Raw genomic sequence first — 24,894 nt, 5'->3', positions numbered from 1 at the left:
CTACCCAGATGAGAGGGATGAACGAGATTGTCATGAGGGACGCCTCCCTTGCCTCTTTATTGCGTATTACGTATTATTATTGCATGTGTGGGTGTTGTGTGGGTGTCTTTGGTATGTATGGGTGTATGTGTGCCACAGCATGTGTGGCGGAGGTCAGAGGACAACTTTTGGTAGTAGGTTCTCTCCCTCCATCTTTCTGTGGGTCGAACTTGCATTGTTAGGCTTTGAGACAACTGCTTTCACCCTCTGAGCCATGTCTCCAGCCCCGGATAGTATTAGGAAGCGTGGCTTTGGGAAGGTGCTTCAGTCATGAGGGTGGGGCCACCATGAAGATTAGTGCCCATATAAAACGGGATTCACTCATTGTCACTGGAGTTACCCGGAGAAGTCAGCCACCTCTGAGAGAGCAGGCCTCCCAGACACTAAGCCTTTGTCACCTTGACTTCAGCATCCAACCTCCAGAAGTCAGGGACAAAGGCTTCTGTGGATTCCATGCCACTTAGCTCATGTGGGATGCTTTGTTATAGAAGTCTACAGTCTAACTTGACAAAGCCCTATTCGCTGGACCAGTGCCTGGGAGAGCTAACATAGCAGGACTCAGTCTGCTCTTCCTGGAAAAACACCTGCCCTGCATTTCCCTTTAGCTTGGGGAAACTTCTATCCGGAGAGTTCTTCATCCTCAGAACGAATTAGCGTGGCGCAAATGCACAAACTACTGAGCTTATGCAGTCTATAGCGTTGATATGTGTTTAGTGGAGGGTGCTTTCATATGAGCCCCCAATAAAATCCTGGGGCACCGGGTCTCTAATGAGTGTCCCTGTGAAACAGCAGCTCAAGGGGTTGCTACATTTCTTCCCTAGAGGAACTGAACGGGTGACTCAGCTAGGAGAGGATTTCCAGGGGTTTATTCTGTCTGGCTTCCTCTGGACCTTGTCCCAGGAACGCTCTCTGGGAGCTGATTTTGCAAGTTTCCAATGGGATAAATCATGTCATCTGCTAGGTTCTACGGCTCCTTGGAGTAAAATCGGTGAACCAAGACATGGCCTTGGCCCCTATCAGGAGGTAAGGCTAGTCTTCCCAGAAGCAACCAGAACCCGAGGCCAATCTTTAACGAGTAAATAAGCCAACACTGGCCGATGTGAGTCACAGTTTTAAAATTTGCTATAACCACTCGGAAATGCTTTCTTTCTGAAACATGGTCCTGCTACATAGCTCTGAGTGTTGGTACTCACTCACTATGTAACTAAGCCTGGGCGGCCTGAAACTCATGGCAATCCTCCTGCTTCAGCCGCCCTAGCTCTGGGTTAGAGATGCACACCACTACACAGGGCAGTAGCTGGTTTGTTTTTTAAAGGTCATCTTCTTTTCAGGGCTTTGAGCTTATTAGCCAGATATTACCCTACCCTCAAATTACATCCCTACGTCTTTTATTGTTATTATTATTATCTTAAGACAGGGCCTTGGTGGGCTGCCCAGGCTAACCCCAAACTTGTAACCTTTTGCTTCAACACCTTGAGTAAATGGGAAAATGGGATTATATGGTTTGATATAATACTCCTTGCAGGTGAAACTAAATTATTTATTTAATTAAAAAGTTTAAATTTGTTTGTGTGTGAAGTGTAGGTGTGGATTAGTGCTTCATAGCACTCATGTGGAGGTCTGAGAACAACTCTACAGAGTCTGTTCTCTCCTTCCTTTTTTTTTTTTTTTTTTTGGAGACAGGGTATCTCTGTGTAGCCCTGGCTGTTCTGGAACTCGCTCTGTAGATCAGACTCACAGAGATCCTCCTGCCTCTGCCTTTGAGGTCAAACTAAGTTATCAAGTTTGTGCAGTGAGCACCTTTACCCGCTGAGCCCTCTCACTGGCCCGTTTTATTTATTTATTTATTTATTTATTTATTTATTTATTTATTCATTCATTCTGTATGTATGTATGTATGTATGTATGTATGTATGTTTTTCGAGACAGGGCTTTTTTGTAGCTTTGGAGTCTGTCCTGGATCTAGTTCTTGTAGACCAGGCTGGCCTTGAACTCACAAAGATCTGCCTGCCTCTGCTTCCCAAGTGCTGGGATTAAAGGTGTGCATCACCACTGTCTGGCCTGTTGTTGTTTTAAAATTAAAGATAATATTTATGTTTTATCGTGTGACTGATTCTATGATGTATGTGTACACATGTGCTCATGCTCATGGAGATCAGAAGAGGGGCCAGATCCCCTAGAAATTGAGTTATAGACTCTGTTGAGCCTCCATGTGGGTGTTGGGACTCAAACACATCCTTTGTAAGAGCAGCCAGTGCTCTTAACCCCTGAATGATCTCTTTAGCACAGAGCGTAGCCCACTGACTTTCTGAGACATGTTGGCTTATAATTCTAATTACAGAGGATTTGATGCCTCCTCTGTAGCCCTCTGTTGTTGTTTTGAGACAGGGTCTCATTTCATAGCCTAGACCATTTCAAATGTGGCAGTCCTCTTGTCTTAGCCACAGAAGTTGAGGCTGAGCGTTGAGTCTCCATGCTTTACAAAATTTGAAACGTATATTTATCCTTTAACTTGGCACATTAAAATGTTATTTCCTCTCAGGAGGAAGAGGCAAGTAGATCTCTGAGCTGGAGGCTAGCCTGGTTTACAGAGTGAGTGCCAGGGCAGCCAGGGCTACACAGGTGTTAAAAACCAAAAAAGAAAATATTATTTCAACATGTGATAATACAATTTTTTTGTTTGTTTGTTTTTTGAGACAGGGTTTCTATGAAGCTTTGGAGCCTACCCTGGAACTAGTTCTTATAGACCAGGCTGGTCTCAAACTCACAGAGATCTGCCTGCCTCTGCCTCCTGAGTACTGGGATTGAAGGCGTGCACCACCACCGCCCGGCTACAATTTTTTTGAGACAAGAGATTTATGTAGCCCAGGCTGACCTCAAACCAGATATATAGCCAAAGATGACCATGAACTCCTAATCCTCCTGCCTCCCTCTCCCAGGAGTTGGGATTACCAGTATGAGCAACCATGCCTGGTTTAAACTGAACATTTTGCTTTTTTTTTTTCCTGTACTGGGGATTGAATCTAGGGCTTCATACATACTAAGTGAGCACTCCACCACCAACCTGTGACTAGCCATTTGCCTTTTTTTTTTTAGAACAATTCTTCAAAAACAGTGTGTACTTTATACTCATGGTACTTATCAATTTGGACTGGGTACATCCAAGGTGCCCAGTAAGCTCAGATGGTCAGTAGCCACCTTGTCAGGTGGCACAGGCCCAGAGGTTATTGGCAAGAACTTTGAAGACAGTGTCTCTGGTTCAGACCCGGATCTGCCTCCTACCAAGCATATGACTGAAAACAGTTACTTAATCTCCCTGCACATCTGTGTCATGTAGGGAATGGCAATGACGACACTGCCTTTCTCATGAGGTCCCAAGGCCTTTTCAAAAAGTTAGACTGGGGATGAGGGCGAAGCTCTCGATTTGGTAGAGTGCTTGTCTAAGATACACAAACCCCCACATTTTGTTCACAGCACCACAGAAGCCAAGTCTAGTGATTCCAATACTAGGGAGAAGAAGGCTGGAGAAGCAAAATTCAAGGGCACCCTTAGCTACCTATCAAGTTCAAGGCCAGCCTGGGCTACAAAAAAAAGTGATAAATCAAAGTCAGCATTTGTGTATAGGTCACTGTGTGACTGATGGTTGCTCCCTTAATCCTCACCTCTAGAGAGACATTGGCACACCCAGCTCCTTGTTCCACAGATGGCAGAAGAAAGGCTAATGTTCCAGAAGGTGCTGACTCAGAAGCCAGCTCCAGCTCTTATCTGTGTGTGTGTGTGTCTGTGTGTGGAAATACATGTGTGTGTGTGCATACATGTGTGCAAGTGCCTGCCTAATGATTCAGATGCCCTGGAATTGGAGTTAGGGGTGGTTGTGAGTTGCCCAACATAGGTGCTAGGAACCGAAGTTGGGTCTTCTGCAAGGACAGCAAATGCTCTTAACTGCTGAACAGCTCTCCACCCCTCACTCACTATTTATTTATTCATTTATGTATTTGTTTATTTATGCATATGTATTGATTGATTGATTGATTGATTTTTTTTTTTTTTGAGACAGAGTTTCTCTGCATAGCCCTGGCTCTCCTGGGACCTGCTCTGTAGACTAGGCTGGCCTCAGACTCACAGAGATCCGCCTGCATCTACCTCCCAAGTGCTAGGATTAAAGCTGTATGTCACTACCACCAGGGCACCTCACTTGTTCTTGATTGATTGGCCTGAGATTCCATCTGCCAATTATTCTGGAAACCAGAAACTCCAGGGCCCCACCTGAGTTCTGCAAACTCTTCCTGATTGTAAAACAGATTGCTGTCTGGCTCTAGCAGTGAACAATCGGGGCGCTCCCTTCTGCCACCCTTATCTAGGTTCATAAGTTGGACTGGCTGACCCCTCACTGGCCTCCAGACCACTTACTCAGCAATGGGTGCCTTTCAGTATTCTGGTTGTCACAGTCCTTTTTGTTCATTAACCCGTGGTCCTGTTTTCCTTGAGGACACCATGCATCAGCACTTAACAAAATCTCTTGTTCCATCCTCTCTAGTCCTTGTTTACCTACCAAGCAGAGAGGCAGGGCCAATAAAATGTTTCAGCAAGTAGAAGCTCGGCTTGCCACCATGCCTGGCAAGAGGAGTTTCATCTCTGGGATCCATGTGGTAGCAGAAGAGAAGAAATAAATGTAATTCCCTGTGTTACTCTGGCTATCCTGGAACTTACCATGTAGACCATTGTGGCCTTGAACTCCTGTAGAGATCTACCTGCCTCCGCCTCTATAGTGCTGGGATAAAAGTGTGCACCATAATTTTTGGCAAGAAGATATTTTAAGTTCTGTTTTAGTTTCCTTTATTTTTTTTTTTTTTTGTGTGTGTGTGTATGGGTGTTCCGCCTGCATCTGTCTGTGTCTGTGCACCACTTGGATGCCTGGTGCCTGCAGAAACCAGAAGAGGGCATCAGATTCCCTGGACCTGGAGTTATAAATGGTAACGAGCTGCCCTGTGGGTGCTGGGAACTAACCCCAGTCCTGGAAGAACAGCCAGTGCTCTTAACCAACGAGCCATCTCTCCAGACCCCTTAAATTGTTTTTCAAGGAGCCAAAGGTACTGAGCGCCCAGCTCTCTGGAATGAGATAAAGGAGATCATGTTCTCAGACAGGAAGTAAAACCTCCTAACACTTCCGCTAAGGCTCTGAAACGTCTGTTTCCTCTTCCCACACCCCACTGCAAGTCATCTCTTCCAAACAAGCCTCCTCAGAACAGCCCACATGCCTCCAGTCTCACATAACATCAGACTAGTCTTGTGGGCTCAAATGGTTGGCAAAGGCTGGCCTGCCATCCTGTTTGTTCTGGGTGCCAAAGTCTGCTTCATTTGATAGTGTGTGACAGGTATTTACTGAGCTAATATATATCAGGCCTCATTTGAGCAGCTGCAAATGAAGACTTTTTAGACCTTATAATTCAGTGTATAAAATAAGCAGAACATGATGATGGGATGAGTAGTTTAATCCCAGCACTCGGGAGGCAGAGGGAGGAAGATCTGTGAGTTGAAGGCCAGTCTGGTCTATGTACTGAGTTCCAGGTCAGCCAGGGCTGACACCCTGTCTCAAATACAAACAAACCAAACAGCAACAACAGCAAAACAGAGTGGATCTGAGCATCACTCAAGAAATGAGAGTCCTGAACTGGTAGAAGAAAACTAGCTAAAGTGGGGAGGTGGGGTGGGGGCGGGACGGGCTGGGGGAGCAGATCCTGCACAAAGAAAACCTGCATGTGAGGCTGAACTCCAGGCGGAGAACAGAGACTGTTCTATCCAGCTGAGGAAGGCAGAATCAGAAGAGCGCTCCGAAGACGAAATGGGCAAGTTCCAAGTCCCTAAAGGAATTTGAACTTTAACCTGAGGGCAAATGGAAGCTGCTTGGTGGAGAACATCTCTCAGGAACAAACCTACCAGATCTGCTTCAAGGTCTTCCTCCCTCCCCTTCCCATCTCTCTTTCATTGGGGATCAAATCCAGGGCTTTGGCACTTACTAAGCAGGCACTCTATGACGTGTTTTTTCTTTCTGACAAGCTCTTGCTGTATACGAATGGGACTGTCCTGGAACTCCCTCTGCAGACCAGGCTGGCCTCACATACGTGATCCTTCTGCTTCAGCCTCCCTGGTGCTGGAATTACAGGATGAGCCATCATATCTAATACAGGTGTTTATGCCTCTTCTTTCTCCTTCTCCTTTAGAGAGAGGGCCTTCCATGGCTCAGGCTGGTCTCGAGTGTATGATCCTCCTGCCCATTTATGTGGTGCTGAGGCTGGGACCCAGGGCTTCATGGTGCAAACACGATGCAAACTGAGTTACATCCCCCATTCTTTTATTTTATATTTTAAAAAAACTTAAGACAGATGTTCACTAAGTTGCCCAGGCTGACTTTGAACTTGTGATCTCCCTCTTCTGGTACCCCAAGGAACGGGGCCATGGGTTGTGCCACCAGCCACATGCTCATCTCTCTGTCGGTTGGTTTTAGGGGAAGGGCGTTTTTTTTGAGATAGCCTTTCACTTTGTAGCTCAGACTATTAGTTATTTGTGTGTGTGTGTTTGTGTGTGTATAATTTTTTTTCTTTTGTTTCTGAAACAGGGTCTCGCTGCATGGTGCAACCTGACCTGGAACGTGCAACTCAGACTGGATTTGAACTTGCTACCCACCACCTCATCCTCCTTAGCCGCCTCAGAATCCCTAGGATTCATGCCTCCTCCGTGTAGACTGTAGAAAGCAGTTTGCTTCCTTATACATGCAAGGACCACCCAACTGTGGGTGGTTCGACCCCTGGGCAGGTGGTCCTTGCATGTATAAGGAAGATTGGCTTGTGGGCAAGTCTGTGGGGCATTTTCTTGGTTGATGATTGCCCACAAGCCAATCTGATGGAGGCAGCCTCATCGGAGGCTCTCTTTTCCTTGATGACTCCAGTTTAGGACAAGTTGACAAGAACGAAACAAAAACAAAGAAAACAACCCAATCCAAGCAGCACGCTTAATAAATGCCGTCATTCAAAACCCAAAGTGTGAGCGTTGTAGTTCACTCCCAGACCATACAGAACAAAAGACAACAGAGCAACGCAGACTAGAGACCGGTTTCTGGTACTTTCTTTGCCATGGATTTGCTGTGGGAATTTTCATAAAAGACTCCAGTGTCACTAGGCCTCGGGGACTTAAGGCTTTAGAACAGTGACATTGAGAACCTATTGTGTTAGCCACAGTCACATGCCTCCATGTGTTATAAGGCTTCTCTGGCTTCCAAGTTCTTTATATTTCAACACAATGAATTTATGACCTATTTATTTGTTTGTTTGTTTATTATTGTGGCAGAGATCAGAGGGCAAGCTTTAGAAATGGGTTCCTTTCTTCCGCCCTCGGTTCTGTAGCTTAAACTCAAGTCACTAGGCTTGCAGAGCAAGGGCTTCAACCTCCTGAGACTTGTCACTGGCTACCGTGAGGTGTGAGGAAAGCTTTGTGGATGCAGAAAACACCCTCCAAATTCCACGTGTCACAGTAACTTCCGAATCACGGTAAAAGCATAGTACTGAGAGGTGTTTCTGGACCAGAAAATTTCCAGAAGGCACCCAGTCCTAGGACTCACATGACCAAAACCAAGATCAGGTGTCTTAGGATCCCTTCTGCACCGTGTCTGAAGTAGAGGCTCAGCAGATGCCTTGGAGACTCCAACACAGTGCTTCTGATGTGCAGTCCTGGGGATCTCTTCCCAGCTGCAGGAATCTGTCAAGCTAACAGCTTCCCTGCCCACTGTGGTAGCAAGGCAGGAAGCATGGATTCCCTCTTGTAGCCTGATGAAGCCTGAAAGCCCCTATCGAGAGCTGCCTGGCCTGACCTTATATGAAAGCACAAATTTAATGATTGATTCAACTATTACATACCTGTTGTGTACCCTAGGGGCTAGGTCCACTGCTTAGAAGCTCATCATGTTGGGCCGCAGTGGTGCATGCCTTTAATCCCAGCACTCAGGAGGCAGAGGGAGGTGGATCTCTGTGAGTTCGAGGCTAGCCTGGTCTACAAGAGCTATTTCCAGGACAGCTAGGACTGTTACACAGTCTCAAAAAACCAAGAAGAAAAAAGAAACAGAAAGAAAGAAAAGAAAAAAAAGAGAAGCTCATCATTCAGTCAGAACCAGTGTGACCTTAGAGATGATTAACCAATTCCATCATGACAGTTCAGGAAACAGAGGCTCATAGAGGGAAAATAATAAGTTTAGGACCACAGAGATGAACACATAGTTTTCAATGTGTAATTAAGAGGAGGGGGATATTATCTGGTCCCCATCCACCTGAACGGAAGAGAAGGCTGCACTCAAAACCCATCACACGTTCCTCTCGTTTGCTAGGGATTGATGGACCTATGACCTCATTCATGTCCTCCTTGACGTGTGTGGTCAAGTACTAAACCACTGAGCTACACCCTCCAGTTGCTCCCGGGTCCCACTCCGTAGCTACGGTTGGTCTGGAACCTGTGCAATCCTCCTGCTTCAGCTTTTTGGATTCTGGGATAACAGGCGAGTGCCTCTACACCTGGCTCACACATTGCTTCTTCTGCACTAAATGGGTCTGATGTTCTTTTAAGTTCTCCGTACCCAGGGCAAGGTCCCTGATTTTTAGAGGTTGGGGAAAGAGCTGCATCCTTGGTGCTGTCTGGAGTCGTGGCCGCGCCCATCTCTAGTTCTTCCCTGGCAGCTGACTCCCTTCTCTCCACTGTCACCCGGGGCCTGGAGAGAGGGAGGAAAACGGGGCGGGAATGTCTCGTTCTTGAAATACCAGCCGCCTTGCCATTGGCTAGGAAGACCCCGGCGTAGCTGCGGATTGGCTACTGGTGAGGGCTTGAAAGGTGGCTGAGCGCCTCGGACACCTCAGACGGACGGTGGTCATCCCGAGAGGCGACCCAGCCCGCCATGGCTCTACTCCTTCGGGCATCGTGCCTTCTGTCCCTGCTCCTGGCCGGGTTCGTTCCGCCGGGCCGGGGACAAGAGAAGTCCAAGGTGAGTGAACCTCCAGGGAGCAAGACGAGCTAACTGCGCCCGGGTGTCGCCGCTGAGAGAGCCACCGCTTCCCCAGACGCAGCGGGTGCCACCACCTTGCCCTGTCGCAGCGACCCCGCTCTGCGACCCTCGCTCTCTGCAGCTTTCCATCAAACCCAGACCCGCGTGCTTCAGCGGGCAGAATGAACCCGGGAGGACAGTCTTGCCTGAGTGCATATGTTTTCCACTGTCATCTCGACGTCGTCTTGCCACATTCAGTGGGTTTTGGAGAGGGTGTGGGTTCCTGACGCCCCCATCCCCCGCAGGCAGCAGGAGAGTGCAATTGGTGGCCATTCTGAAAAATTGCTGGGGGTGGAGAGGTGGGCTGATAGCCTCTTCACTCATCCCAGGGCACTGGAGACAGATCTGCCACAGGAAGAGTTTTGGCTTGGAGGCACATCCCTTTCTGGGCCTCAGTTTCTCCATCAGCAGGGTATAGCTGGAGAGGAGAGGTTGATTGGAAAGCTATGGAACCCTCTGGTTGCCCTCCCTGTTCACAGCTCACTGGTCAGTCACATCACAAACACAGTTGCTAGAAAAGCCAAGCCAGGCCAGGCAGAGTCTTCTGGAGCTCCAACTAGGCTGGTCCAGGTGTGGCACCCTGAGTGGGAGTGGGGATGGGGAGGATGAAGGCAGGCGACGCGGCCTGCTTATCTCCTTGGTCAGGCCTGGGTGGGCTCTGCAGACCTCTCTCCTTCCCTAGGAAGGAGGCAGAAAGCAGTAGAGCCAGACCCAAGGAAAGAGAGAGATGTCTTCAATCTCTGTCTGCCTGTCTGCCTGCCTGCCTGCCTGCCTGTCTGCCTGTCTGTCTGCCTGTCTGTCTCCCTTCTCGGTTTCTAAAATCCCCTGGGTCTTCATTCTAAGATCTTGTAAAGTCTACAATGCTGTTTCCAGATTCTGTCCACCTCGCTGGTTTGTTGTTTATTCATTTTTGTTTTTTCGAGACAGGGTTTCTCTGTAGCTTTGGAGCCTGTCCTGGAACTAGCTCTTGTAGACCAGGCTGGCCTCGAACTCACAGAGATCTGCTTTCCTCTGCCTCCTGCGTGCTGGGATTAAAGGCCTACGCCACCACTACCCAGCTTCTGTCCACCCTTAGACAGTCCCAAGAGTGGTTCCTGTTTGTAAAGCCCTTTCTGCCCTCAGGTCCTTAGTCTAAACAGATGGGGTACTTGTAGAGCCTTCATTTTTCTCTCCAGCCCCATTCCTGGGCAACAGCTCATTAGGCATTTTCTAGGACAGAGATGAGACGGAGTTCAAGATTAGGGTATGGAGTAGGGGTGGGGTGGACTGGGCCACAACCCTATGCCTCAGTGTGGGAATAGCTTGGGGTAGGGGGTGGGTTGAAACCTGTCCTAAGGAGGCTGCAGGTAAGTACATGAGCCATGATCATCATCACAGCCTTTTGCTGTCTGTCCATGGAATCAGGGAGAGATGGGTGAGTTCAGATAGAAGAGAGAGAATGGCCTAGAAAAGACTTAGGGTGAGGTGTGATCTTATCTCACAACTAGCCGAGCTTGTGGCTCATGACAGCCCAGGCATGCCCATCTGGCCTCCTAGGTCCTTAGAGTTAACATGCCACCGCTCTGGCTTCTGGGATGCAACTGCTTGCCTCGGCCCAACTTCAGGGAGGGACATGTGCAGACCCAAGGTGACACAGTCATAGGAAGATGTCCTCTTGACTCAGAAGGAGGGAGCGACAAGAGGGGACGTCCTCTGTCTGGTCCAGCTCACAGCTGCAAAAGGCTTTGCAGAGCTGTAGACCAACAGCTGCTGACGTGGGAGCCTAGTAACCGCTGGTTTCTAGGTGACTGCACAAGGCAGAGAGCATCATGGGACCATAGGCTGACGTCAAGGCTAAAGGGCCTTAAGTGGCCCTGAATCCTACTTCATCTTACAGCGGACAGGCTGGAATCCTGAGAGGGGAGGGGTGTGGGCACACACCGCCAGGGGCACAGCTGAGCCCAGTGCAGGTCTCCTGTATCTCAGACCTGTCATGTCCACAGCATCACGCCAAGGGGTGTGAGAAGATGGAGGAGGGGAAGGCATGGAGCAGCAGTCCTGGGCAGCCAGGTGCCTGGCTCAGTGTCACCTTTCTGGTGTCCTCAGTACTCTTTTCTGGTCCCCTTTGGTGGGGACTGAGCTGGTGAGTGCTATCTATGGCTCACTCACCACCGACCATCCTCCAAGCCTGGGCTCCCTGCGCGAGCCCTATTCTCCCCCCATAGAGAGCACATGGCAGTTGTCGCTATTCATTTCTTAGGGCAGCTGGCAAACATCCAAGGCAGCTCATTACTATGATGGAGGAGCCTTACAGGCTCTTGGCCCTTGCAGCGGGCACAGTAAGCTCCATGCCCTGCTGACCCAAGCCTGTTCTGGTCTGTTAACAGTTTTCTGAAAATCATTTCAAGTGTTGGGGAGATGGTGCAGTGAGTAGAATCACTGTCATGAAACCAAGGACCTGAGTTCAAATCCCCAGCTCCCATGTAAAGCCAGTCATGGCCATATGTGCCAACAATGGGGGACTGGTTGGGGGCAGAGACAGGCAGATCCAGGAGTTCACTGGCCAGCCTAGCCAAACAGTGAGCCAAGTTAGAGAGGGCCAGCGACATAGCTTAGTGAGTGAAGAAATCAAACCTGATGAGCTGAATTTGATTCCTGGGAGTCACATGGTAGGAATGAACTGACTCCTGCAAGCTGGCCTTTGACCTCCCTCAAAGAAGTGAATAGATATAATGATATAATTTAACGGAGAAAGTCTCACACTTCTCTCCTTTGGCTTCTACATGCACCTGCGCAGCCAAAGAAAACAAAACAACAAAAACTCACCCCGGGGAGGTAGCTGGGATTATCCTCTTATACTGAAACCCAAAGAATTAAAGTGGCAAAGTAAATAAGTAAAAATAAATGAGTTAATTAAAAAAAAATCAAGTGGCTTGCTCAGTGCCACACAAGCAGTGAAGACAACATCTAATTCAAGATGCTCCCTGTGTTCCTTCCACTCAGAGCTATCCGGAGAAGCTGGACCACCTACCGTTCCAAAGCTCCATTATTCAGTCACCCCCTGGGATTTTCTCCTCACCACTGAGATGCAGCATGGGGTGATGTGAGGGACAAGGGGCAACAGGCAGGGAGGCAGCAGGGGTCGCATTCTGTTCTGCTTGTATTGTGTTGTTCTTGCTGAGACAGGACGTCCCTGTGTAGTTCAGGTTGGTCTTGAACTCTCCGTATCCTGCTTCTGCTCCCGTGCTGGCATTACTGATGTCATCCCCAAGGCTGGGGCTGTTTGCCTCTTAGGGTGAAAGTGATCCTAGCTGGGGCTTCAGAAGCTCATCTCCAGATGAGCACCCAGTCCAACACTCAGTCCCAGTACCTGGAATATTAGACTCGTGGAGAGCAGGGACTTTGCACCACAGCCTGGAGAGCTGTTAGGCTGTCTGGGACCACCCGCAAAGGCAGCCAGATTCACCCAGTCAGGCCTGCAGTGACTTCATGACAGAGGCACTCGGTGGCATCCCTTGAGTGAGCGGTTCCCCACCCTGCTGCCTGGATAGCTCCTTCAGCCATTTAGGCTGAGGACCTTGCTTTGGGAGCAAGGGGAAGAGAGGGGTGATCTTCCTTTCCCACGTGGCCCTCCCAGCTACTGAACCAACGACCTTTGTTGTCTGTGTTGGGGGTAAGGTGGGGTCAGGGTAACATCTTGTTGATTGGCAGTGGGTCTCTTCCCTTCTCTCTGGGTTGAAAATGGCTAGCCCGGGGTGAAGTGAAGGAGATAGCACTGATCTGGTGGCAGGGCTGGAGTGGAACCTGGGCTCCTCCCCTCGTTTTCCTGGAAGGGGTAGACCAGAGTGGCAGCTGCACAGACAGGAGGGTGTATATCTATCGTCATACCGTTCATCTCTGCAGACTGTTCCCTCTCACACTGTGGCCCTCATGACAAACCTTCCCCTACCCCTGGATCCTGGTCTCAGGGCCCTGCTTTCTCACCTCATCGTTCCAGTCCTCCAGACTGGGAGCCTCTGACTCACTCCACCCTGACACATCCTCTCTGTCCAGTGTCTCCTTCCCAGTTACCTAGCACAGGCCTCCTCATATTTGCCTGGACTATTCCAGAAGCCACCCGACTCTGCCTCTCATTCCAGCCCAACTGCCTATGAAATACGGATTAAGTATTGCTACCCTCTGGGTTCCACAGCACTGAAGTGCAAGGCAAACACTGAGTGTTTATTAGTGAACAGGAGGCCGGTTTTAGTCCAGTTCCAGGTTTTATGGTCCTGGGTAAGTCGTTCTCTTCCTGGTGGGAATCATCTGTTTCTGGAAGGTGGAGAAATGTCTGTTTCCTGACTGTCTCCACTCTAATTGTTCCCTGGTGTCCATCTTTTTCTCTTCCAGACAGACTGCCATAGAGGTGTGAGTGGTACCATCTATGAGTATGGGGCCCTCACCATCGATGGGGAAGAATACATCCCTTTTAAGCAATACGCAGGAAAATACGTCCTCTTTGTCAATGTTGCCAGTTACTGAGGTCTAACAGACCAATACCTTGGTAAGCGCTCCCTCATGCCTTAACTCACTGCTTAATTGGGGGCTGATTCTGTCACTTAGGTACTTATTTTTTAAATTTATTTATTTTATGTAGAGTGCCCTATCTGCATGTACAACTTTATGCCAGAAGAGGGCATCAGATCTCACTAGAGATGGTTGTGAGCCACCCTGTGGTTGCTGGGAATTGAACTCAGAACCTCTAGAATAGTAGCCAATGCTCTTAACTGCTGAGTCATCTATCCAGCCCCTTGGGTATACTTTAATCCCATGAGGTGGAAGGGGAAAGGGATGATGGAGACTGAGAGGCCAAAGTCTATATCCCAGCTCCACTGCATTTCATATTTCCTGCAAATAATTATATAAGACTGAGGCCTGGCCGGGCTGTGGTGGCGCACGCCTTTAATCCCAGCACTCGGGAGGCAGAGGCAGGTGGATCTCTGAGTTCGAGGCCAGCCTGGTCTACAAGAGCTAGTTCCAGGACAGGCTCTAGAAACTACGAAACTCTGTCTCGAAAAAAAAAAAAAAAAAAAAAAAAAAGACTGAGGCCTGATGGAGTATTCTAGTTTCCAGCTAGCCTGGCTGTATACTTTCTTGCTTTCCTTGACTGGAGTAAGAAATGGTGGCTGCAGCTCATGCTGGCTGAGAATGCGTCTCTCCCTATAGTCCCATCCTTGTGGGTCCTTCTTTTAGCTCCGCTCTGGAGAAAGGACCCCATTAGCTTAGAGCTCTAGAAGTTGGTAAGAAAGAGGTGTGGGGTGCTGGCGGCAACCAATATACCCTGCCTACAGATCCAGGAACTCTCCAGCAAGTGCAAGCCATATTTTTGTTTGTTGCTGTTGTTGCTTTGTTTTTGAGACAGGATTTCTCTACATACCCCTAGCTCTTTTGGAATTCAATCTGTAGACTAACTAGGCTGGCCTCCGACTGCTGGGAATAAAGGCATGCACCACCACACCCGGTTCAACAGTTCATTCTTAAGCAAACCTTCAAAAAGTCTAGCTCAGCCCTCCTCTTAACTCAGTACACAGGAAACGGCATCTAGGCTCAGCTTGTGTAAATAACTAGGGCCATAAGGCTGGTGATGGCTGAACTCAGCATCTGACTGCAGCTCAACCTCCTCTGTCCTTTCTTCTCAGTGAGGACAGTCAGAACCAAGGGAACAATCAGGCCAAAGCTCGATGGTTCTCAGGGCAATGTTTTGGAGTCAAGCAGAGCCTGGCTACGGGGCTTGTACTTGCAAGAGTGTTCCTGGATCTGCAGCAGGGTGTGTGGTTCTACGGCTCTGTGCCCCGTGCTTTTGTCCAGTCCTCGGACAGTGCAGTGCATCTTTAGAGAGATGGGCTAGGGCTGGCACTGCACGGAGGCTGGCCAGGACCTCTCTGGGTTCCTGAATTTCCCGACGAGAAGGATGTGAATCCTGACAGCACCACCACCCTAAGGAAGCCCTCAGACAAGTGACCCAGGCAGTGGCCCTGTGGCTACAGACGTGAGGAAGCACATTCCTGACTCTTCCCCCCAAACCTCAGTCCCCACACTGGAGTTAGGACAGGACTCACTGGGTCCCCCTGGGGAAATCCTCCCTCCTTAGGCCTCAGAGGCACCAGGGTCTGAAGGGTGGGTAGAGAGTGGGTGAGGAGGCAGGTTCTTCACCTGTTCTTGCTCTCTTCCTGGCCAAGAACTGAATGCACTACAAGAAGAACTTGGCCCGTTTGGTCTGGTCATTCTGGGCTTCCCCAGCAATCAATTTGGCAAACAGGAGCCGGGCGAGAACTCGGAGATCCTACCCAGTCTCAAGTGAGTTCTTGTGGTTGGAGATAGTAGCCTTTATGGGCAGAGGAGTGGGAGGCTGCAGGGGTTGTTGTTGACTGTCTCCCTGCCAGCCAGTCAGTCACTTGCTCCCCCATGCCCATCCCAGGATGGGGTTTAATGGCATGAGGTGAGGGGACAGGAAACAGAACTGGCTGGGAGCCCTGAGAAGAGTCCTTAGGTATGTGGGGTGGTGCAGAGAAGGGACTGAGATGGCAAATACACATTGGGCCTGTGGGTGTCCAAGTAATGAGCTGCTACTGGATAAAAGGGATTCCCAGCTCTCTGTCCCCTCTCAGTCCCTTCGCCTTATGTCTGAGCCATGTGTGGCTCCTTTGGACCTACCAAGTACATTCCTCGCAGGTATGTCCGACCAGGTGGGGGCTTTGTCCCTAACTTCCAGCTCTTTGAGAAAGGAGATGTGAACGGGGAGAAGGAACAGAAGGTCTACACTTTCCTGAAGGTGAGTGTGGGTAATCTGGGTGGACCTCCCCCAAGCTGCTCAGGCCCCATCCCACGCATCTCAGCTCCCAGGGATGTCCTGGCCCTGGTCTAGTATTCCCATGAGAGGGCTTGGCAGACCCTGTGGTCCCTCAGCCCACTGTGCAGCAAAGGCCCACGGGGGCCATCTGAGGGGCCTTCAACCTTCCAGTCACTGCAGAGATGGGCGGTCGAGCATTCTAGCTCTCAAACTGGGGCCCTTTAGTTTTCTCCCAGGAAGGTTGAGGGGCAATCAGGAGGGGCCTCAAGACGGGCTGACACCCTCTCACCCTGCATTAGAACTCTTGCCCTCCTACTGCGGAGCTCCTGGGCTCACCTAGCCGCCTCTTCTGGGAACCCATGAAGATCCACGACATCCGCTGGAACTTTGAGAAGTTCCTGGTGGGGCCAGACGGCAAGCCTATCATGCGCTGGTACCACCGGACCACAGTCAGCAACGTCAAGATGGACATCTTGTCCTACATGAGGCAGCAGGCAGCCCTGGGGGCCAGATGGAAGTAAATGATGCCCCCCCACACCCCTATTCCCTGTCTATCATGCAAGGGCTGGAGAAGGGCTCTTCAGGAAAGAACCCACATTCCCAATCATTCTACATCTGTCCCAGGCCGCCTTTCTTATTACATAAAAGACAAACCTGGCACAACTATGTGTCTGTACTACTGTGCACACATGTGACAATTGTGCCCATGTGTGCATGGCTGCACAACCACCTGTCTGCCTACCTGATACCCAGGCATGGACCACCTGTGCTCACAGCTTGGTACTGGGGAACTGTACCTTCATATTTTTTTCAGCTTTCTGTTCCAAATGAACCCAGTGGAAATACCAGTTCTAGGTCCAACAGCTCTTCTCAAACCTGGACATCACCCTTGGGGCCAGCATCTCCCACATGCCCACACTTAAGTCCCCGTACACATCTGGGTTCACTACACTGCCAGCCTTTTTCATCTTTCCTGAAGGGCCCTCCCGAGTCCCCAACCCCACCCCGCAGTGTTCCTGAGAACAGCAAAGGCAACTGTGAGTGTGACGGCCATGTACCCCAAGTCAGAGGTGGTATCTCCATGAAGGAGGGGCCCGAAGCCCTTCTGGGCGGGCCTCCCCTGAACCTGTTTGTGGGGCCAGCCCTCAGTGCATTCAGGCTTAGGCTCCCAGGCAGGGATCCTACCCCTGCTCCTCTGGAAGACATGCTGTTCTCTCACTTTGTCCACTGGCATCTCTCACACCCCATCTGCCCAGTAAAGGCCTTTCTGCAGCAGCTCAGCTTACCTGTGGTGGCTTCCTGGCATGGGAGGCGGGGACTGGGGATGGAAACAGGGAGGGTGAAGGAAGGAGAAAGAGAAATGAGGTGTGTAGGGTGTACACTGGAGCCTGTGATTTGGCATCTATTTAGGGCCATACTGCAGCCCTTGTCCAGCTACTGGAGTCTATAACTGAGTTCAAATCAGCTCAGTCTCACCCACCTTCCTCAGGGCATAGAGGGCTCAGAGGGCATCATTTCTGAAGGCAGGAACTAAGGCTCGCCCCAGCCCCAAGTCCTCTGATCCCCTGCCCAGGATCTTCCCTCCCTCCACCCTTGGGTGCTCCTAAGATGTTAGCAATACTCTCAGGGGTATGTAGGAAAGGAATGCTGAAGGAGGAGCCAGAACCAGAACCAGCATTCCTACTGGCCGTGAGGGCATGGAGAAACTACCAGTCACAAAATGTTGATCCTCAAGTTGGATTTATGTCTAAGATTTGTGCAAACAGCTGCCTAGCAACAGACAGCTACCTTAATACAGACCTCTGGAACCATGAACATCTAACTGGGGGGGCTGAGGGCAGCTTCAGGCAGACATGATGGTGTGGCCTTCATCCCAGATGATGGTGGCCCTCAAGAGGCTGCCACGGCTGCAGTGGAGAGTATGCTGACACCAGAACATCCCATGGTTCTCTTCTGCAACAGAGCCCCTTCCCATAACTCCTCACGGAGGGGTACGGAGGGGGCACGGGGCAGGTCCTGCTACTGAGCTTGAAGCAAAAAGTACACACGCACATGGACTGGGCGTGGTCTCCAGAGAGCCTGGAACCAGTTCGAGGTTCTGAGAGGAAGGGGTCTTCGTTGCACCCCACTTGTAGAATGGACAGTCAGTAGCCTCAGCAAAAGAGGGCAGGTCAAAGCCAGGTGAGGCCCCCTCGTCTTGGCAAGAGGCAGGGTGTGTTGAGCTTTTCCTAGTTCCATCCAGACACAGATGGTACAGGCCTCACGAGTAGTCTCCCTGGTCTTGTAAACAGTTCAAGGTGGGGCTGGGAGTGTGGGTCACCTGTTCATCCCAGTCTCTGGCCACACAGAACATGACAAGGCCTCTAGTTTCTCGGCAATCTGAGGTCAGCTGGCTCTGCAAGATGAAGGTGGAGCCAAATGACCCAATGCAGTCTCAATGAGGCCCCTCACAGTCATGTTTTGCAGACTCTAAATAAACAAAAGTTTGGAAGCTTTAAGATCATGTGGCCTGCTCAGCCTCAGTCTCACACAGATGCCAACTCAGGCTTCCTCACCAGAGTAAACAGCAGCTAGTTACTGGATGCTCCTGAATGCCAGGATGTCTCTAGGGCGCTCATCATGCAATCTGCACCCAGCCCTGAGGTGCAGGTCATTTGCTACCCCTGCACCAAAGGAGGGAACTAGGACAAAGAGTTACAAAAGCTTGGCCCGAGCCCTAGGTTTATAATGTGCTGGAGCTGGGATTTGAACTCAGTCCCTCCATCTCCAAATCCCTTCCATGTCACCCTCTGCCATTCATTAAGGCAGCCCCAAATGACTTCAAATACCCTCTGGGGAAATAATCAGCCAGTCCAATCCCTTCTTCCAAGCACCAAGTTCTCCAGCCCTGCCTGAGTCATCTGTCTGTGACCTCTGCTTGCACTACCTCCTGACTTCTGCACAACAGTGACTTATTCTAGGAAGCCCCTCTCCATGGACACGGCCTCCCTGTTGCATGCACCCACTTCTCACATGGCCTTCCTGGAGTCCCACAGGTTCAGTGCTTCCTGCAGAGAGGATCCATGCCCCCTGACTAGCTTGTAGCTCCAGGCCCTTTAGCCTCTTTAATGACTGTAATAACTCTGTGGCCAGATGGAGCTTTCCAAAGTTCCAGTCTGGTCAGGTCACTATGCTATGTGACACCCAGGGACTCCACACTACTCTCGGGATTCAGACCAGCCCTCCAGCCACACTCTGCAAAGTCCCTACCTGGAGACCTCTGACATCGCTTACCCACCTTGCCTGAGCTCTCACACCTCCTTGATCTTGGCTCCCTCAGATGCTGAAATCAACCACTTTCCTTCACTCCTATTAAAATGCCATGACTTGGATCTTAAATGTTTTCCAAAAGGACATTTAAGAGTTTAGTCACCATGATGCTCTCAGGAAAGAACAGTTAGGAAGTAGGGCCCCATGGGGGAAATGAAAGTCACCAGACAAGCATCCTTGAAGGGGATACTGGGACTCCAGCCCTCTTTTGTTTCTGGGTGAACAGGCCTACTCTGCTATATATTCCTACTGTGAGAGGCCGGCCACCAGAGGCCCAGAGTGACAGGGCCAAGTAACCATGGGATGAAACCTCAGAAATTCTAAGTCAAAACTACATCTTTCCTTTGTGTAAGTAGATTATCTTGGTGTTTGGGCCCAGGGATGGAAAGCTGAGTAACACTGAAAATTGCTGACCAAGCAAGCTGCCAACCAAGAAAATTGCTGACCAAGAGAGGGATCAATCATCACGGAGTCTGTGATGCGGTTCAGAGCCCCAGAAAGTGCCCAGATGGCTGTAAGCAAAACTAAATGGGCAATTGTAGTGAGGATTCAGAAGAGCTCGATTCTGACTGGTGTGTGGGCAGTGAGGCCAGGCTCATGACATTTTGGGTAGACATGAAGATCCTACTGGAAACTGGGCCACTTGTATTATGCTCTATCAAGAACTCGTCTGTTTTGTCCATGCCCTGACACTTGTGTGAAGTGGAGCAAATGTCAAGGTCACACTCTGCTGACTGCCTTCAGTCAGATTTACTCTAAGCACAGGAGCAAAGGCAGGGCAAACAGACTAAAAAATACTTAATAATAAAATAAATAAATTAAATAAAAAATAGCTTGGCTGGAAAAATAGCATCAAGTGTATGCCAAGGAGGACCCTTCAAAAGAAGCAATTTTGGGTGGAGAAATAGCTCTGTGGTTAAAAGCGTGTACTGAGAACCCACATCATGTGGTTTACAGTCACCTACTGCCCCAGTTCAAGGGGGACCTGACACCTGACTTCCATAGGTGCCAGCACTCACACATGCACACACCTTCAATTAAAAATAATAAATCTTAACAAAAAAAGCAGCAAAGGACTTTGCCAAGAAATAGTAAGAAAGATGTGTTGAGGGTATCTCCATAATAGGAAGACCCCAAGTGAAGTATAGTGACTTCCATCCATAATCCCAGCACTTGGGGAGCAAAGGCAGAAGGATCGCTGCAAGTCTGAGTTCAACTGGTTTATTACAGAGTCCCAGGCCGAGGACCTAGACATGTAAAGCCTCTGGTTTGAGATGAGAGCACCGTGTGTCTTCAGGGAGGCTTCCTAGGGAACTACTTCCAGAGGATTTCTCTGCCATGTTCAGCTCCAACATACTCACAAGGCCCTTGACCACTGCAGCTGTGACTCAAGCAGGCTCTGGAACAGTTCTAGTTGGCAGTATATGTTAGCATTTGTCCACATGATGGTACTTTGGCAGGTATGCATGATGCCAAGTGTTATGGGGTCATGGCTTCCACCCAGATTTCAAAGGAAGGCCTTGGGGGTGGGGTCAGGCAGTGTGTGGCAGGATCCACGTTCCGGTGGACAACCTAGACAGGGTAGCAGGTAAACTGTGATGACAGCTAAGCTGTACTTGAGACCCCAGGAATTTAAAGATGCCAGGAGTGTAGAACGTGGATCAGTGGGGAGCCATGGCAGCACGCACAGCCAGCCACAGTGACAGCCCAGAGCTATATGGAGCTCTTGTCTGCTTTTCTGGGTTTTAATATAACTTTGGTCTGATCTTCTTGTCTACAACACCCTCTCCCATCTGAAACAGGGTCAGTCACTCTATGACTTGCTCAACACTGTCCACTGTACTGGAAACATAAAACTCTTTCTTTGGATTTTTGTTTTGAGATAGTCATAGCCCAGGTTAGCTTCAAACTTGCTATGAAGTCAAGCATGACCTTCAACTCCTGCTCCTTTAGCCTCCTCCTCCCAAGTGATGGGAATAGTGTGTGCCACCATGCCTGTCTCTTTTTGTTTCTGTTAACTTCTCAGAGGTAAGTCTGCATTGAGCCTTAGAGACTGGGCTTTTAAGCAATGCCGTAAGAGTCAAGATCATGGGGACTCTGGGAGATCACCTGCATGCATTGTGAGATGGACGTAAGCCTCAGAGCTAGAGGCAGTTGGCCCCAAATGCCTCCGTCATCAGCCTTTGGGAGTGGTAGACCTTTAGGAAGTGGGGGGACGCTGGGTCATTACAAGCATGCCCCTGCAGAAGACAGGTTTCCCAGCTCCTTCTCTCTCTCTCTCTCTCTCTCTCTCTCTCTCTCTCTCTCTCTCTCTCTCTCTCTCTCTCTCTCTCTCTCTCTCTCTCTCTGTTTCCTGGCCATCAGGAGGTGAAGAGACCTCTGCTGTGTTCTCTTGCCATGATGCATTAGACAGTCATTGGCTCAAAGTGATGGGGCTGAGTACCCAGTGACTCAAATCTGTGAAACCTTGAGCCAAAACCCAATCTTTCCTTCTTGGAAGTTGATTGTCTCAGCCATTTTGTCTAGCTAGGATGTCACCATCTCCACAAAACTTCCCTGACCCTGCTCCAGGTCAGGCCCTTTGACCTCTCTCACAAAACTTGCTCTTCTGGGCACTCGAGTGGCACCCATATGACTATGTGAGTACTAAAATTCACTTCTGCCCCCTCACTAGGATAGGAGCCTGCCTGCTCCTAGCACAGTACTAGAAAGCGAATGTATGTTCCTACCAATCATTTCTAGTTCCAGTCAGCATCTTTCCTCTCTCAACAGTACTTCAGGAAGCTGGACCTCCATGTCACCAAGCTCACAAAACAACAGCATTTATAAACGGGGTTAATGTTGGTTGGTGAAAGTCCTTTCCACCAGGGCACCCACACTCACCTGGTTCTGCAGGCCTGTCCGGGGGCGGGTCCATCACTTGGGAGGCCGGATTCTGAATTCCTGCACAGGGTGGACGCCAGGTGTACTCTGACTGCAACAAGACAGGTGCTTAAGAATTTACAACTGAGTCGGGTGGTGCACACACCTTTAATCCCAGCACTGCAGAAGCAGGTGGAATTCTGAGTTCAAGGCTAGCCTGATCTACAAAGTGAGTTCCAGGACAGTGAGGGCTATAGAGAAAAACCCTGTCTCTCAGGAAACCAAAACCAAACTAAACCAAACCAAAAGACCAACACTCCCCCCCACCAAAAACAAAACAAAAAAAAAACAAAACAAAAAACCAAAAAGCCCCCCAGAAAGAATCCACAACCACATTCCAGAGCCAGAGCAGCAGCTACAGTCAGAATAGTCCTAAACGCATAGGATCAAAGTACCAAATCCTAAGGGCTACATTACTCAGCTGAGAAAATGGCCAATGTAGCTTTTAGTTGTTCATGCCTCCTTCCCTCTCTCTCTTTTTTTTTTGAGGTAGAGTCTTACTCTGTAGTCTGTAGTCCAGGGTGACCTATAGCTCACTACGTTGCCCAGGCTGGCCTCAAACTTGTGGGCAAGTTTCTTCCCTCAGGTGTGCTGGGATTACATGAGCCAATCTAGCTTGACCAACGTTTTTTTCTTTTTCTTTCTTTAATTTATTCTTTCTTTCCTTTTGTTTTTTGTTTTTTAGTTTTTTTGAGACAGAGTTTCTCTGTGTAGTACTGACTGTCCTGGAACTCACTCTAGACCAGGCTGGCCTTGAACTCACAGAGATCCACCTGCCTCTGCCTCCTGAGTGCTAGGATTAAAGGCGTGCGCCACCACCTGGCTTTGACCAACCTCTTAAGCACAGCATCGTCACCAGTGTTTTAAATGTGCATAAGGGGAGAAGCTACAAGAGAGGGCAGACGGAGGCCACACTACCTAGCGAGGGGAGCTGGGCGCACCTGAAGTAGAGCTCTATAGAGACTGCAGAAAGAGGGGCAGGTGACAACAGCTCTAGGGGCAGGAGAAAGATAAGGGAAAAGGAGAGGACCCGAAATACGAGGAGGAAAGGGAAGGAGGGAAAAGAGAGAGCGGAGAGAGGGGAAAGAGGCAGAGGAAGGGGGAGAAGCATGGTCAAGGTCAGACCTGACTCAACTGAAGGGGTCTGATGGAATCCCTCGTACTCTGCATTCCTACTGGGCCTCCTCCCTTTGACACGACTGGGCTGAGCAGCTAGGGCTGCAGAGTCTTAATTCCAAGGAGAGAAGCCTGGGGCCAGGCCTGGACACCTGCCTACAGCCACCCTGTCTCTGAGAAACCGCCTGAACAGCAGGTTCCCACCCCCTCACTTGACCTTCCTTTCTAGATGGAATATGCAGGAAAGACTCACCAGATGGTAGAGGCGAGAGTTGGGGAGTGGGGGTGGGTGCTCCATGGGCAGGGGGGGTGGAGGGTAGCGGATCTGGGACCAGTCCTTGTAGGTGTGGTGAGGCACCATGGCTGGCATGGGTGGGTAGGCATAGGGATAGGCCCCGCAGAGGTGCTCAGGGTGGGGCTCCACGTGGTAGCGCTCTCCCGAGGCCTGCAAGAAAGGCTCATATCTGCTTCTGACCCGCCACCAGCCAGCGGCACTAACCTTGTTACCCTGTAGCTGGAATCTTAGCTCTCAGGAGGTCAGGGAGGCTGGGACATAGGCAGAACTGGGGACCTGGTCACTGGTCACAGATGACTGATAATGACAGTTACTGAGGACTGTTCTGTTGGCACTGAACTGGCAGAATGCCAGCCATCTTTCCCTTGGGACCCCACTCCCTGAAGGTGGGCAGATACTGCATGCTGCCCATTCCCTCCAGCTGCTCACCTTCGCTTTCCTCTTCTGCTGTTTGAGGGCTTCTCTGGCCTTCTCCTCATCTTTGAGTGCTTTGAGCTGGAGGAGGGAGAGAGGCCCGATGGTACAGATGGTTCATAGGCAGGTGTAGGCCCAAGGCCTTGCACCCTGAGGGTAGATGGCTGAGGTCCAGGATGCCACTCAAGCTTGGGTCGTTCCAGGAAGGGCACTAATTGGGCACAGCAGAAGCTGGGCTGTTGGCTGTGGGGGCCCTGCTCTTCCTGGTGACTGACACAGGTCAGGAGGGCAGCCCAAGTGCTTTCCTGCTAGCGTCCTTTCATTCTGTCCTATTCATTTTGCTCTCCTAGGCATCAACACTGACTTAGAGTCATAGGTAGACCACGACACTGTACAAAGTTCAGAGGACAAGGGACTGGCAGGTCATAGAGAGGCGTGGCAGTAGAGATGGGGTCTAGTAAGTCCCCAGGGCCCTCTTAACCCCTTAAAGCCAGGGTGGTGCTTTTCTTACCTGGACATTTGTCAGGGTGACCTGGGCCTGCAGCTTCTCCACTTGCTTCTTCAGCTCTTCCTTCTCTTCATTCATCCGTTCACGGTCACTCCGTTCCCTCTGGAAATCCTCCTCAAAGATCTTTACCTGGAGGGGACCGGTATGTGAGGGGTCAGGGCACCCTTCTGGAAGCTGCACTGCTCAGGCCCCATGCTTCTCACTGGGGACACTGGAGATTGGAGTAGGGCACTGTGAGCCCCAGATCCAACTTCGCTAGAGTAATTCTGTGTTCTTCTGTCTTATACTGTGGACCTGAGCCAGGACTTTATTTGAACAAAGGGATCTTTGGCTTAATATTAATACATGATGACCAGGCCCACAGAGAATGGACAGCAGAGCTAGCATGGGGGAGGGTCGGC

At 50.0% G+C, this 24,894-nt stretch overlaps 2 protein-coding genes across 11 annotated transcripts in view; one reads left to right on the top strand and one right to left on the bottom strand.

Annotated features, from left to right (window-relative positions):
• The first annotated feature begins 8,949 nt into the window (after positions 1 to 8,949).
• Gpx3 (glutathione peroxidase 3) lies at positions 8,950 to 16,453 on the top strand. The gene is made up of 5 exons (XM_038327805.2): positions 8,950 to 9,061; positions 13,490 to 13,643; positions 15,319 to 15,436; positions 15,812 to 15,911; positions 16,229 to 16,453. The coding sequence occupies exons 1-5, from the start codon at positions 8,975 to 8,977 to the stop codon at positions 16,448 to 16,450; spliced, it is 681 nt and encodes a 226-aa protein (XP_038183733.1). The 5' UTR covers positions 8,950 to 8,974; the 3' UTR covers positions 16,451 to 16,453.
• A 1,199-nt stretch (positions 16,454 to 17,652) lies between these two features.
• Positions 17,653 to 24,894, bottom strand: part of Tnip1 (TNFAIP3 interacting protein 1) — a 50,093-nt gene continuing 42,851 nt past the window's right edge. For 2 of the 10 annotated variants that reach the window (XM_038327463.1, XM_038327462.1), the window contains exons 13-17: positions 24,497 to 24,622; positions 24,001 to 24,066; positions 23,530 to 23,721; positions 22,122 to 22,212; positions 20,428 to 20,810 (exon numbers count right to left, since the gene is read on the bottom strand). In XM_038327463.1, coding sequence (XP_038183391.1) covers positions 20,746 to 20,810; positions 22,122 to 22,212; positions 23,530 to 23,721; positions 24,001 to 24,066; positions 24,497 to 24,622 — 540 coding nt within the window. In that variant the 3' untranslated portion in view covers positions 20,428 to 20,745. Of the gene's footprint in view, positions 18,399 to 20,427; positions 20,811 to 22,121; positions 22,213 to 23,529; positions 23,722 to 24,000; positions 24,067 to 24,496; positions 24,623 to 24,894 lie in introns of those variants that run through there. The other 8 variants (XM_038327458.1, XM_038327457.1, XM_038327459.2 and 5 more) reach the window with 7 other exon arrangements.

Source organism: Arvicola amphibius, chromosome 4 (genome assembly GCF_903992535.2).
Source record: "Arvicola amphibius chromosome 4, mArvAmp1.2, whole genome shotgun sequence".
In the NCBI taxonomy this organism is placed as follows: Eukaryota; Metazoa; Chordata; class Mammalia; order Rodentia; family Cricetidae; genus Arvicola; species Arvicola amphibius.
Note: the sequence above shows the minus strand (reverse complement) of the source record. Positions and strands in the feature narration are given on the sequence as shown.